This window comes from Amblyomma mixtum, chromosome 1 (assembly GCF_055824585.1).
Source record: "Amblyomma mixtum isolate Tamu chromosome 1, ASM5582458v1, whole genome shotgun sequence".
Classification (NCBI taxonomy): domain Eukaryota; kingdom Metazoa; phylum Arthropoda; class Arachnida; order Ixodida; family Ixodidae; genus Amblyomma; species Amblyomma mixtum.
In genome coordinates, this window is record NC_143012.1 from 310950744 (window position 1) to 310966581 (window position 15838).

The window sequence follows — 15838 nt, forward strand, 5'->3', positions numbered from 1 at the left end:
TAAAGATCCCCAGGTGGTAGAAATTATTCCGGAGACCTCCACTACGGCACCTCTTTCTCTCTTTCTTCTTTAACTTCCACCTTCCTCCCTTCCCTTACGGCGCGGTTGAGGTGTCCGCCGATATATGCGAGACAGATACTGCCCATTTCCTTTCCTCAGAAACCAATTTACAATTTACAATTTTTATTACGCTCCGCTTTGCCCCAGTAACGATGCACTCTGAAGTATATTACGCGGGCTTTGACGATGTTTCTTTTAGTTCGTTTCTTTCTTTGACAATCTATTCGCAGTTGTCACTAGTTATTGTTTTGCCTTAGGTTAGAAACATACATGAAACATTTAACCTCGTCGTAAGACAGCAGTCTTGCTCTCCAGGAGCATATGCGTCCCGTATTTCCACCCGTTTCTTTGAAGAAGAAATTTTCTATAGCGATCAACGCGTTGCTGTGTTGTCTTCGAATGGAGGCCTTCCGGGCTGATGAATTCCCATTCGTTGTTCGACGAACGCCCTGCTCAATCAGTTCGCGCTCTGCGCCCGCTGAGGTAGCTTCACGCTATGTCATCTTCAGGCGTAACGCCCGCGGAGTCAACTGCTGCAAGTGGTGGGGCCCTGTTGTCCGTCCGTCCAGGAAGTGCTAAACTCTTCGCTTTTACACGCCATGTCAGAGGAGACAGGCCTTCAGTACTGCCAAGAGCTTCTTGAAAGACACCGGAACTGCAGTCGTCCGTTGCTTTCTTTTAGCTCTTTGAAGAGCAAGTTGGATATGACAACCGATGTCTTCCCTTTCTTTTATTTTTTTCTGATAAATATGATTGCATGTGTCTAATTTTTATTTTCATGGAGAAGTCTGCATTGTTGGTGGTGCCAAGAGCTTATGGCTCATCACAGAGTAAAGACCGTGAAATAAGAAAATGCGAGAAATGAAAAAAAGAAAAACGCGAAGTTGCGATTAATGCCGAGAGAGGCAAGTGAAAGAATACTGCTAGCAGAAAGAAAACGTTTGAAATTGGGAACAGTATCACTGTTCATTATTGTATAAGCAAGCTTTGGAAAGACACTTCAGGAGGCCCGCGATCTTTGGGGTGGCCGTCAAGCAGACTTCACCTTTTCTCTTTTCGCTGAATTTCTGAACCTGGAAAACGCACCGTGCATTGGACAACTGCACAGTTGAAGCCGTCGATGCTTACTTAGAGTACCTAGTGACATAAGACTGTACCTTCATATTCCTGCGATCTTTAAGCGATCGCTTAAGAGGAGTTTATTGGAACTTTGTACGCAACGTAATCTGCTATCAGCAACGTAATCTGCTATCAGCAAAGAATAAAACAAGAAAAAATCTAAATGCCAGCAAGAACACAAGCATATTAGCTCCTGGACAAGAATTACAAGCGAGGTTGCTTAACATTTCTAAAGAACAGTCTTCATCCTGGGTAATTCAGATTAACCTGCGCTAGTATTGACCTTCCCCAGGCTAAGATCTTTTCATTTTGCTACTCGTATTTCAACTGTCTTGCTCGTGGTTAATTTGTTCCTGATAGCACGTGTGCATACATACATTATTTCAGGACAAGTATGCCAGCTGTTCAAACTACTCAGAACTCAGTATATATACGTAAGGGGGGGGGGGGGGGGGGGGGGGGGGGGGGCATAAAGCATTTTGCATTAACATACGCACCAGAAAGTGTGCTGAAAATCACTGATTCGCCTCGAAACTGCAGCATTGCATTGGGCGCACACACCGACCGGGGTAGTGTACATCAATGACTCGGGAATATTCCGGCTTCATAAAGAACAACCTTGGACGCTTCCAGCGTGAGAGTAAGACGGCTGAACCGCTAGAGGACAAAAAATGCGTTGAATTGCATCGATTTATCCATTCCATCCGCATGCAAGAAAAGCTAGACACATGCACTATTCAGCATCTCTCGGGCTGTTTTTTTCTTCCTCGCTCTCGGCGCAACGTTCGCTATCTAGTTCGGAGGCCAGACTGCACACTGAAACTGGTGTCTGTGCGAGAAAGAGGGCTAAGGGCGTGTATGGCGCAAAACCTAGTTGCCGTCATCCTGTGGGTGAGGAACACCAAGCTTTCGTATCGTCAGGGCCGCACAGAGGTAAAGACAGAAAAGTAAATCTTTAAAATTCAAATTGTAGAGCAGAGTGCCACTCCTAAATTGTTAGGGCAAATGCAGCCACCAAAGATTGTTTTAAATGCTCGCTTTTCCCGTTGACTCCACTGGGACACTTGTGTAGCGTCTAACAAATTTTTTTTGCTGCATCATGCTGGTTTCAAAACACTCCCTTTTTTATTGCGTATAGGCTGTTTTCGCTGAAATCTTTGTCCTCGAAGGACCGCCAGTGCGTACTTAGCTAATCAATAAAAACAATTTAATTACTGATTTGGAGACAGACGCCAAGAGAGACAGGACGGAAGTGACGGGTGCGGGCAGAGCAACCAAAATAGTGTACTGGAGTATTCTCGTACACTCTGAATTTCGATGGAGGCGTAATTCTTGAGGCCCGTGTACTGTGCGATGTCAGTGCACGTTAAAGAACCCCAGGTGGTCGAAATTTCCGGAGCCCTCCACTACGGCGTCTCTCATAGCCTTAGTCGCTTTGGGACGTTAAACCCCAATAAACCAAAAAACCAAACCAACCTATTCTGGTACACTGTAGCATACGATCCTTTTGGTGACTGTGATGATGATGACGATGATGATGATGGTGTAGATGAATTAACCTGCCGTCGTACGCTGAGGCTTTGGTGCACGTCAGAGACCCTCAGGTGGTCGGAACTAATCCAATTCTCTGTCCTACACTAAGGCGAGGCACCTCATAGCCCGCAATATTGTTCCTTCGCGTAAAAACCTATTAGTCATGAATGCCAGGGAAGCATAGCACGCTCCGCAATGAAATAAGAGAGAAAGGACAGAAACCCTGCGCGCTCTCAATCGGCGTGCACCACGGGAGTCCGCAGCAGCCAGCGAGGACCCCTGGCGCACGTGTTCGGCGACACAGGCTGCTGCTGCTGGGCGGGCGAGCGGGCACCCGGCTGCACTGCTGTGGTCGGCGGCGCACTGCTGCCTCCGCAGCGCACACAAGACCTGGCGGCGGGTCGTTAAACCCTCGGCGCTGCCGCCGCTGCCGGCCGTTCCGGTGGCGCGGCAAGTGTCGTCGTGCCTGCTGCTCCGTGCGGCGGCGGCCCTTTTTTTCGCTTTTCGGCCGAAGGTCATGGCCCCGCCGCAGCTGCGGCTGTCGCTCCGGATCGGCTCCCTTTTCGCGCCCTTTCTCGGACGCCCCTGCTTCGTTGCCGCGCTGGTCTGTTTCGCTCCGTTCGTGTCCGTTTCGCCTTTTTTTTTTTTTTTTTTGCGGTCTTCTGCATTTCTTTTTTATTTAGCGCGCGCGCGCGGTATCGTCTCCCAAAGGCGAACAGATTGGAATAACACGCGAACGCATATGGAAAGAAAAAGTGGGAGTTCGTGTCAGTTTTATTTTTTGTTTATTAAGGATGGCTGTTTCGCCCGGCCGAACCAGCCGTCGAGGAACCGGAAAATACGCATTCGCGGGCCTCTATGCGGGATTCCGCGTCGAGTTTGCGGGGAAGGATCGTCGCACGGACGAACCTTGCGCACTCGACCGTCCAGTTCGCCGCGTTCACGTCCTGCGAAGTTGTGGTGGTGACTTCTGGACGGGAAAGGGAAAGTGGCTCGGAGAAGAGAATGGAGAGCCACGATAAAGAAGTTTGCTGATGTTCTCCACTGATGCGAGAAAGATAAGGGATCGAGTACGTGATGTGAATTGATCGAGTAGAGCGTGCTTCCGCAGCGTATCGCAGAAGTTGTCGCCGCTGTCTGTTTTTGTTGATGTTTGCGGAACAGATGCCGGAATGCAAACGACGGAAGATACATCCTGGTGGCGTAAGGGCAGCATTCGCAATCGGGCGATCCATCGCATTCTGAATGCTGCAATTCCAATACATTGACATTCCTTCCGCGATTGAAAATTTTACTTCACATAGCGAATATATACGTGCCACTAGGACGTAATAGGGAACAGTTGTAACCCCTAGCAAAACGTGGAAGGCAAGTGCTATAGCTTTAGACTCAATATATATAGCGACGTGCGGTAAAGGATTTTCGTTTAACCGGAAGTTGTGGTGCATGGCTTCACTTATACCTTTGGTGTGGCAAAAGTTAAGAATATATTCTGTACCAGAAAAAGGACTAAAACTTGTGATGAACTGCATTTGAAGGAGCTTTTGACGCACTAATCTTCGAAGCATGTCATTTTAATTGGCATCGTACTTCACGTCATCGTCTTATACCTTTTCACTCCGTCTGCAAAAGCTTCCCTGCCGGGCCTACGACAAACGGTCCAACTATTAAAGGGCAGCTGCAGCACTTTTTTGAGAATTTCTTGATATTCAAGGATTCAAATCTATGTAGGCTGTAGGTAAAGCATGCCAAATGTTTTTGCACTAGCATTTAAAATAGTGACGTAATCCACGATTGAATTTTGCGCTTCTTCTCAATGCACCGGAGGAGTGCAGAAAACTTCGCGTGACGTCACGGAAGGTATGATGTCAAATTACCTCTGTCGTCCGCCACACCCTGCCCTGGCGCTTTAGACGCTTGCAAACAACTCTCGACAGAGTTCGCCTTCGGTGACGTTGGTTTTTTTTCCTTCAAAGCAGGCGTTTGTGCGTTGGAAATGTACCGATACCTTCGGTGACTTCATCATGCGCCCTCCACTTGGCGTTGTGCGCGTCGGAGAAGCTTGAAGGGCGTCGGGATTTTAATCGGCGATTACTGCACTATTTCAAGTGCTAGCCCAAAAAGCATCGCATGCTTTACGTGCAAGTTTCACACATTCGACCCCCTTAAGCTCGTTGATTTCTAAAACCTATGCAGTTTCCCTTTAATTAATTAGCTGCCTCGTTTCCCAGGTGTTTCACCTTTGAGAGAGCCGAGCGCCTGGCTGGGGTACTCCCTTGATGAGAAAAGTAACTCGGTGCGCGCCCTATGTACTGTACTTATTTTTGTACTCCAACAGGCATTAAAAGTGTACTGTTGCCCCATTTGTGGTCGCAGTTTGCCAATTTTCTGCATTGTGTAGCCCGGAGCGTATTGATAGGGGTCTGCGATATTCGAAAATTTCGAATATCAAATCGAATATCTTCCTAATCGATTCCTCGATGTAAAATTATTCGAAACGACGCGAATGTTTTCCAGTTTTCGAGTATGTTTCGAATAATTGGCACAAAGCTGGAACAAGCCCCCCATCCACCCTCGTATTTTTCTTCTACGACTGTTCCAAAAACAGGGCCCGCACTGACGCCACGTATACCATGCCGCCGCGATGGCTATGCGCGGAATGAAGCGTTCAGCGCCGCCTCGCGAGCCATTGGCGTGACGGCGTTCATAATGATCGTACGTGGCCTCTTAAGATTGGACAACGGGACAACAGTCAGGCAAGTTCAGCTAACCCTATGACAGATCTCGGAGGCCATGCGTCATATCTCTCGCTCGTCTTAAGCACCCAGGGCTCGAGTTTATCCCCTTTTATCATTCGCAAACGGTAATTTTGCTGCATGTACAGTCGAACCTCGGTATAACGAAATAATGGATATAACGAAGAAATGGCGATTCCCCTTGGAAGCTTGGTCGACACGGGCTATAGCGAAGCTACTGCTATAACGAAGCAATTGCCTGGCCCCTTCTGTTTAGTTATAATGAGGTTCAACCGTACAACTTGGCGGCCATAGAGCTGATATCCTCCCTTCGTATTACGACCTTTTAGTAGAGACCAGTCTTGCGTCTTTTAAGCGCTGTAGCTGTAACTCCACGACTTATACAGCACCGTACCGCAGCACCTGAGCACGCGCTTCGGTGTTTCGCACGATTGCTTGTTTTGTAAAGTTCGCTCACGTAGCGAATATTCTTAAAAATATTCTTTTCGCATTCGATTAGGTTCTATCAGTATTCGATTCGGCTTTTAGTTACGCTAATCGTATCCGATTTGGTAGCGAAGATAACCTATTCTTATTCTGCTCGGTTTCGAAGAGGTACCATTCACAGACCTCTACTTCTTTTATTCGTCGCTATGTCAGGCTCGAATTCGCAATTATCGCATACAGTAAGCTTTCACCCTCACACAACGCTCGAGAACATTCACGTTAACGGCTCAATGGTCGACTAACATTTACTTGCGTCTTCTTACGGCGACTGTCTGGTGAACGTTATAAATATTTCAGGCCTCAATATTATCTTAATTGGGCAGACATCATAGTAAGAAGTTCTCTTTTTCATCTGTGGTCGCATAATTCAAGTGAGAATAGGAAAGGGAGGTGAGGAGTGTGCATGCTGTATAAAGCTTTCAGATCAGATTAAACCAAACCTTACTACTTGAAAAAAATTGATACAACTGCATACTCGTGTGCAGACGAACCTCCTAAAGCCACGTACTGCACGGGATAGTTGGTTAAATACTAATAACTGCCTTTCTCGTACCAGAGCAGGGCAATGAGTCGGGAGTACTTCACTGCACAACGTTTACGTTTGCACCTGCCAACGTTTACGTTTGTCTGAGTGATTTCTCCTCTTCGTGACCACCTCACGTGGTCCCCTCGCAGTATTTGTATAGGTGTGATTAGAGCATTAGTCGCTGCCGCGTCAGAACTGGCTACTTTTGATATCGTCTTGCACACTAGCTGTGCTCTACGTCACAACGTTCCGACGCTGACGAGGAGGTTGCATCTGTCGCCAGCAGATCACCTGGGTGCCTTTAAGGTAATACAGTAGAAGTGAAGTGAAATTAAGTAAACTGAAGTGAACTGGAGTGAAGGGGGTTGAATGCTCAAATGAGGAGGAAAAGGAGGGGGGGGGGGGGGGTTATGACGACAGGAAAGGCTGGGTAGCTGTCTCACACTCGTTGTAAAGCGAAGTCACGCAGTGATGGACGAGATGAAGGATTGAAATGGCGGAGAGTGAGAACAAGAACTAGGGCCCCGTGTCGTGTAATATAGACTAAGAGGTGGGTCGAAGGGAGGTCCTGAACTCAATAACCAGCGTAGAACGAAGAATGAAAGGCCGTTTATTAATTACAAGGGAGGAGGGGGTGCATGTATAGAAGGCGACTACATGTGCACAGACAGTGTCGAGAACATAGGCAAAACGCATTAGACGATGTATATGATATGATATACACACAAGCGAATCCAGGAACACATAGTTAAACAGAAACTAGACGATACTTAAAGTTGTCCGAATTCATAGAGCACCTCACGTGCTAAAACGTAGCCGTAACCACGGCCATCGAGACATCCCGACGAATGATGGCCAAAACACCAGCCATCTTAGACCGTTACAACGCACGAACACCTTCGAGGGTTCGGGCTCCCGCTCCTTTGAAACAGTCGCTTCTGCCCCAATGCCCTCAAGCAGTGAGGTGCAGCACGAATGCACTGTTCATGCCCTCTCGCTGTTGCACTGCGAGGCGCCCCACTTCTCGCTGGCCCCTGTATGCCTACCGGCCGACGGTAGCGGCTGCCTCGGCTTGGAGCTGGCGTCGCAGAAGGTCGTAAAGCGATACACGGGGCCAGCTACTAATTAGACACAACGTTTCACGACGCACCCGCAGCGGCGCGTTCTCCTCACCGCCGCAGCGGTCGAGATGGCTGCAGCGTCCCAGGAAGCGGCCGTGCTCGTGCAAGAAGCGACGCAAAGCGAGAGGTGAGCTTATTTGTTTGCCAATTATTTGTCGACTGGGACAGGTTCCCGCGACCCTCCGCTCCTTCGTCCCCTCACCACCACCAGCGGCGGTGTGCTCGAGAAATCAGTCCTCGTATCGCCCGTTAGCGCTTGGCGCGCGCGTTATCCGATCGGGGCGCCTCCCGCGGTGTGGTGGGCGCTGCTTCCACTGCGTGGGGCTAGCAGGGCTGGGTGACGCCGATGAATGACGTCGCGTGGATGGGCCCGTCAGACGCGCCGCTAGAGGTTGTGCCCGCCGCGTCGTCTCCTCAATTGCGTGCAACTCCGGCAGGATATATAGACCGACCTCCGACAGGAATGTGTACACTTGCTGGTTATGCGAATAAGACAGCGTTTTTACTGCGCCCGTTTCCAGATTGATCATCGAGTCGTTTCATATATTTACAGTGGAATCTCGGCACTTCGAGCTCGAATGGTGCAGTTAATTTGTTCATAGCTCGTCGATTTCACATTACTGCCTTCACTAAATGCAGAGGATTTTTGAATAAACCGAAGCTTCAGGCTTAGTAAACTGGAAGTTCGAATTAAACAGGTTCGAACTAACGAGCTCTTATATTTTCGCTTGTAGGACTGTTTTCGCCGCCGCTTCGTGGCGGGACTCGAAGAAACTTTGCATTCAGAAGGTGTCTGTGCCGAAGGGCGGTTTTGCAACGTTCCTTGTGCCGAACCGGGCGAGACGGCGTCACCCGTGCACTGCACGTATTTTACGCGGCCGCTGGTGCCGAGGGCGAGGCGCGCCGGGGCCGGGGCCATTAGCGGGGGGCATCTGGCTGGCTCGTGTTTTTCGGCGGCGGCGGCGGCGTCAGGGGTGAAACGGGTTTGGCCGCGATATTTCGGCCGCCAGCGCGTCCTGCTGGCCAGCGCCTCCGCCGCCGCGGGAGATCGGCGAGACCAGCAAGGGCGGATGCGTCCAGCGGTCGGTGGCGGCGGCAGCGAATTTCGTTCCACGCGGAAGAGCGGCGCCCAACGTTGCTGCTGCTGCTGGCGCGATCGTCGGGGCCGAATGCTTCCGCTTTCACGAGGGCGACGAAAGCAAAGCAACGCGCCTGTTGAATCGTCTCGCTCAACAAAGTGAAATTGTAACTCGTGGGATTTAACGTCCCGAAGCGACACATGGCCTATGAGGGATGACGTAGTGGTGGGCTCCGGATTAAATTTGACTACTTGAGTTTCTTTGCTGTGCGCTGATATTGCGCAACACATGGGCGCCTTTTGCGTTTCGCATCCATCGAAATGCGGCCGCCGCTGCCGGGTTCGAACCCGAGTACTCCGATTCAGTTGCCGAGCACGCTAACCACAGAACCATTGCTTTGGGTAGGTGTTTTTGAACGAATTGGTTTTGAATTGGTGTTTGGAAATGGAAGCCCCCTTTATCTGTCTCACTTCTCGGTGGGCACCTCAACCGCGCCTTGATGGAAGGGGTGAGGAGGGAGTTAGAGAAGAGAGAGAGAGAAAGGGTGTCGTAGTGGAGGGCTAAAGAATAATTTCGACCACCTGCAGATATTTGTTGTGCACTGACATCGCATAGCACACGGACGCCTTTTGCGTCTAGCATACCAACGAAAAGCGGCCAGTGGTACGCAAGACAAACACAAGATACATCAGCCTGTCATTTGGTGTCTGGGTGATAAAACATGCTTATAGCCCACCGCCGTGGCAATGACGGCGTTCGGCTGCTGAGGCAAACGTCTCAGGGTTGAATCCGAGCCCCGGCGGCTCCGTTTCTATGGAGGCGAAATGCTAAAACTCCCGATTGCTGTGTGATGTTAGTACACGGGAAATAACCCCTGGTGGCAGAAATTAATTCAGAGTGTTCTGCGACATACCTCGCAGCTGAGAGTGGAGCTTCGGTACGTAGAAATCCATTATTAAAAAAATAAAAGAGGTACATATACTTTTAGACATTATGGTGGAGCAACAAGGCCTTAATTGCGACTACGTATATCTCATGAATAACATCAAGTCAGCCAGCGCAGACTGTGGTCAGAGATTATCTCTGACTTCAGGTGCCAGTTGAGGAAGATGATCCACGCGGTACAAAAACTGATTAGTGTAGACGAACTAATCGTTTTTCTTGGCAAAATCATCATCGTCATCAGCAGCAGCAGCCTAACTACGTCCACTGCGGAGGCCTGTCCCATATCCCTCCAATTATCCTGTCCTGCGTCAGGTGCAGTCACCTTATCCCCGCAAACTTCCTAATCCTAACCGTCCACCTGAGTCTCAACGCCCCCTGCTACGCTTGCCTTCTCTTGGAATCCACTCCGTTACCTTTAATGACCACCGGTTATCTTGCCTTCGCATTACATGGTCTGCCCAAGACCATTTCTTCTTCTTCATTTCGACTAGAATGCCATTAAGTCGCGTTTGTTCCCAGATTATGTCGAAATCGTGTCGTGTTGAGTAGCTTTCTCACGCCGCCCGATTCTTGGCTGATACGCGCTACTAGACGCTAGGAGAAAGAACAACAACAATAGAGAAAGCTCCGCAAGTCTGTTGAGGTGTATCTTGTCTGCTTGTCCGCTAAATTTGCATGCGTTAAGCGAGTAGGGCTATCGACGAGGCTTAGCTAATGGTGACGACGAAGACAGTGAGTGCAGTTAGGAATGGCTGTCAACGATGATTAAGATATGTATAGGAACGCGGGGGGGGGGGGGGGGGGGGTGAAGTAGAGAAGTATCGCCTGCTGATATCTCCTTCGATCCAAACGCGATTCAGAAGGTCAGCTTTTGTCACCACGTCCCCGCTAAAGGTAATTATTAGAATCTGGCACGTACACAGTGCGACTTTTCCGGCCTACATAGTAACACAACAAAAGTCGTATCAAACAAGCGCAAAAAAAAAAAAAACAAGCCGAAAGAACGCTTGTGTAAGGTCTCACGGCAGTCGTGTGACAGCAAGTGTACTGGAGTAGAAAGCTAGAATTTGCGCGCGCTGACACACCCACTACTGCGTTTCAATCCTACGACACCGCGAGGATACGCATCGCAGGACGGATTCCAATGATGCATGGCAGAGTGTCACTTCAGTGGTTGCTTCGGAACGGAAGTGGCCGTGAAATCAAGAATATATACATGTATCTACGCTTGGAGCCTGCAGAAATAACCTAGGCGCAAAACACGAGGAAAAATAAGGGGCTGAAACGAGGCCAGATTCCTTCGCAAGCGTGAAATTGCTGTCGCGAGTTACACAATTGCTACACTTTCATTTGGCTCTACTGAACGAACAGCCAGAACGAAGCACACGAGATGTGCAATCTTCTCAGCAGCTGTCGACGTAAAGAAAAATCCGCATTTACGAAATAAACAAAAAAAAAGTACAACGAATAAGGTAGCGGTGTGCGAATGTTCGAAATTTTAAAGTACCGAGTGACTCTTTCTATTCGATTCGCAGAACAAATCAAATAGTGCATGTTCATAATTATTTGAAACGAATCGAATCAGACTTTCAAGTTTTCGAATAATTATTGCGAAGTTCGAATGGGGCACGAGTCGTTTTTTTTTTTTTTTGCCCGCACAGCATGCTGCTTTAATCGGTTAGTGCGGAAACCAGGGTTTATAATGCTCCACATGGGTCCTTTAATAGTGGGAAACGCTGAAGGGTTCAGCCAAATTTAGCGACCGTGCCTTCATGCTTGATATCGGAGGTCATGGCTCAAACTCTCGTCCCGCTCATCAGCTGAGATTTGGCTCTCATTCGATCGTTCGCGGCCATCAGTAGCAAATGGTAGTTTTCCTATGCGTATGACTTGACGGTCATACGCATACGACTGACTGACTGGCGTATGACGTCAGTAATATGCATACGCGTATTACTGACGGTCATATACTTACTTCGTGTATGCGCCCGTGTCATCTGTAGGGATCAGCGTTGCGTATTTCGACAGCTACAGCGTTTAGTTCATGACTTATAGCTCCGTCGCTGTTGCGCATGAATATAGGAATATTCCCTCAAGTAGCGAATAATCACCAAAATATTTGCTTCATATTCGATTCGGTTTTTGACTGCACTATTTGCATTCGATTCAGTAGCAATGCTAGCCTATTCGTATTTGTATTCGGGGCTTCCACCGAACTCAATTTGCGGCCCAAGACTGCCGACATAATATTAAGCTGCAGTTGCGTAGAGGTCTGGGATTGCCACATGCATCAACGACGTCATCTATTCAAGAGAAAGTGCATCTGCCCAAGAGAAAAGCGATAATGAAGATACAAGCGCCCTTGCGTGCACTGTGTACTAAGCGTGCACTGTGGTGGTAAATGTAGCATTACTCTATGGAAAGTTCCGAGTAACTGGGCAGTTAGTTCCACCAGAAAGAGGAATGAAGTACACACTCGGGGAACGCAGTGCCGGTGCAGATTTCAAGCAGCGGTACAGCGCGACTGGCCGTTCTTCAAAGACGAAGAAGCACTGGCTGTCCTCGAGCAACGTGCCACGCGCGCTTCAAAGAAGAACGTTGCCGTAGGAGGAACCAGTCCACCTCCCAGGATGCGTCCGTTCGCCGCGGTCTTCGTGGCCGCCTCACTGTGGTCGGCCGCGTCCGGCGACGAGCCCCGCGAGTGGTACCAGGGCGACATCAGCCGCGTGCCCGACTACCACCTGTTCCCGCGGCAGCCGCTGAACGCGGTGGGCCAGACGCTGCTGTTCGCCTGCTCGGCGGCCACCCGGGACGCGGTGCGATTCCGCTGGCGCGTCGAGCACCCGGCCAGCGCGAACGTCTCGCTCAGCTCGCGCTCGCGCTCCATCTACCTGGAGCGCGGCCGGGGCTTCTACGTCCGCGACTCGCTGCTGCGCCTCTCCTCCGACTCGCCCCACGACGGCGTCGTGCACTGCAAGATCCTCGAGCCCGAGAACGGCGGAGAGCAGACCCACATGCGCACCAACTACTCGGTGCTCGGCGAGTTGAGCGTCGAGTCCTGCTCGCGCCACACCTTCTGCCACCGGGACCGGGCTTCCTGCGCGCTGGACGAGAGCCAGGGGCTGGTGTGCCGCTGCCTGGAGGCGTTCCCGCGCCGCGATCCTTTCCACGGCGTGTGCTTCGCGGGCTCGCGGCTGGGGGACGCGTGCGTCTTCGACCACGAGTGCGTGACCAACGACTCGTGGTGCCAGGACGAGGTGTGCGCCTGCCGACCCTCCTTCGTGCGCGCCGCGGGCCACTGCCTGCCCACGGCGAGGCTGGGCGAGCCGTGCGCGCAGGCGCGCTGTCCCGGCCGACACGCGCACTGCGTCGGCGGCGTGTGTCTCTGCGACGCCGGCTTCCGCGACGTGGACGGCGTGTGCGTGTCCGAGGCTGCCGCGGTGGCCGAGCCTCACACCGCGCACGCCGGCGAGCGCGCGCTCACCGCGCTCCGCGTCGACTCCTCTGTGTGGGCTATGCTGGTGGCGTTCTGCATGCTCCTGGGGCTGGTGGCGCTCTACCACACCCTCATCGACAAGCGCCACCGCAAGCTCGTCGCTACGTCGACTGCGCTGGGCGATACCGAGTCTCGGGGGAGCTAAGGATTGAGCAGGGATGGATGCTCCATCGGCGATGGACTCACTGGGGCGCGCTCGTTTCTTCGGGGTTTTGATCGCCCTAACGAGCAGTGCGGGCAGAAGTCCATCAAGAGAGCATTGCCTAAACGAGCTCCGGATTCTCTAGAGATTAATGAACGAATTAATAAATTTGCAAGAAATGGATAGGCTGTGTCGTCCGGTTTGCTGAACAGGGGGTGTTAAGTAGGATTCGGTTTCGGTAGAGTCTGCAGTGTACTCAGTGCGCAGTTTAATGCAGGGGAGACAGGAAAGGTTTTATTTATTTATTTATTTATTTATTACAATACCTTCAGGGCCCCAGTGGGGCGTTACAGAAGGGAGTGGTTAAAAAAAAGTATAGACAATGCAGCAAAATGAAAACAAAAAGAAAATGCAAAATGTAGTGTAATACAGCAAAGCAAGAAAAAACGTAAGCTTGAACAAAATACATATCAGATTAGGTAACAAAACAGCCTAGTCAAACACATAGTTTTCCGCGGCATTTTTAAATAAACATGTGTCAGAAATATCGGCAACCAAGGTGGGCAGGTGGTTCCAATCGCTCGCCGTCTTGGGTATAAATGAGTTGAAGTATGGATTGCTTCGGCAGTATGGAATGCGTACCTTGTGGCGATGATCCGTGCGAGGTGATATGAATGATGGTTCAGATAAAAGATCCCGTTTTAGCTGATGATTGTGGTAGTAAATCTTGTGAAAAGTTAGCATTCGCGCGAGTTTTCTACGAAGGGAAAGGCTAGGAAGGTTCAAAGTATTTTTCATTGCAGTTACACTAGCAGTGCGGGAAAAGTTAGACAAAATAAATCTGGCGCTACGATTCTGTACTGACTCTAACTGATTAGTAAGAGTTTCATGTCCCGGGTCCCACACAGAGCACGCGTATTCTAATTTTGATCTAACTAAGGTTTTATAGAGTAGTAGCTTTAAAGAAGATGGAGCCATGGAAAAATTACGACGCAAGTAGCCAAGCATGCGGTTAGCATTGTTAACAACATAATCAACATGTGCCTGCCATGAAAGGTTAGAAGTTATATGAACCCCTAAATATTTATATGCGGTAACTTGCTCAAGGAGAGTACCTGAAATATTGTAGGGAATAAGACTTTCGTTAGCAGATCGGTGTGAAATACGCATGACCTTACACTTGTTAGTATTACACTTGTTATTCGCTCATTTCATGGCCACTCGAAGAAAGTGCATTAATTCTGCAGTACGACTCGCTGTATTCATTGTGTTAGCGTGCTGAAATGCTTCTTGTGAGCAGATGCAAAATATCGCACGTATGTCTATTTCAAGTACACAGCCAAAGTACACACCAATCCTAAAACTGGCCCCGTATCGCAGTAAGACGCGTAACCTGTTCCGCGGTGAGCCTTGCCCATTTCGTTGACAATGTCGTATATCAATCTGCTTTCTGGAGGCTGAGATATGCGGATTTTGAGAGGATAGTCACGAGATGAAAACGTAGCTTGTTAGATAGACTTCGGACAACATGCATAGATCTCTGTTGACTTTGAGAGAACGACTTAATGACTGAAACTGAAAATTATTTAGTGGTTTCTGAGGAGCGGAAATGGCGCACTAACGGAAACAGGTGTGCATTGCGTTGAAGGCTACTGCGCAGAGAGACACAAATTATCGTACGCTTCTATTGTTTATACAAGTATTTTCGAGTCCGGCACTGGACTTAATACTGGTTTGGTTTATGGGGTTTAACGTCCCAAAGCGACTAAGGCTATGAGAGACGCGGACTTAATACTATGCCCGTCACGTGTAGCCCCTTGTTCTATAGACGGGTTCTGTGGACAATAACTCGCTGCTTTCTGGTAGAAACCCCAGCACTGCTTCCATAGGACTTAATACTATGGAAGCAGTGCTGGGGTTTCTACCAGAAAGCAGCGAGTTATTGTCCACAGAACCCGTCTATAGAACAAGGGGCTACACGTGACGGGCTCGTGTATCCGGCATACGTTCCTGGCCGGGTCGCTTCGGTCACGAAGCGAAGGATACATGGACAGGTCGTCCAATACAACTGCAAGCATCAAGGTTTTTTCTTAAACAAAAATACTGTACCATGTCACCATGGTATGGTATGGTATGGCATGGTATGGCATGGTATGGTATGGTATGGTATGTGCTTACCAGAGGGTCTATGCAAACCTTGTGACTCAATATGGCGCCTCCCCCCCCCCCCCTCCCCCCGTATATGGTATGTCCTATGCAAACCTTGTGACTCGATATGGCGTCCCCCCCGCGACTGAATATTAGTTGTCACCACCCTTCACGAACGGCGTCTCCTGCATCCAAAGGCACCCTGAGGGCGGCTTCAGGTGAGAGCCCTCCTTCGGCGGACGGCAGCAAACGAGGCAGGCCGCGCGTCGCCCAGCTGCACGCGTTCCACGACGGCCACTCGGCGGCGCCAGCGCGGCGCGCCAGTTCCCACCGCGTGTTGTATGTAGGCAAGCTGCGGCCGTCAGGCAACCGGCAGACTTGACGAGCCGCTCCTATGACGGGCGACCGGCGGCAGCGCTGCGAAGAG

At 50.1% G+C, this 15838-nt stretch overlaps 2 protein-coding genes across 2 annotated transcripts in view; both read left to right on the forward strand.

Moving 5' to 3' along the window:
- Positions 1-15838, forward strand: part of Shrm (shroom) — a 444260-nt gene that overhangs the window by 80995 nt on the left and 347427 nt on the right. The gene's annotated exons all lie outside the window — the stretch shown is intronic.
- On the forward strand, positions 12247-13293 carry LOC149372429 (uncharacterized). Its single transcript, XM_089586318.1, has one exon. It carries the CDS (start codon positions 12256-12258, stop codon positions 13264-13266), a length of 1011 nt encoding a protein of 336 aa, XP_089442444.1. The 5' UTR covers positions 12247-12255; the 3' UTR covers positions 13267-13293.

Bases quoted from the DNA above. Each gene is read 5' to 3' on its own strand.
- LOC149372429 (XM_089586318.1), top strand. From the start codon at position 12,256: ATGCGTCCGTTCGCCGCGGTCTTCGTGGCCGCCTCACTGTGGTCGGCC.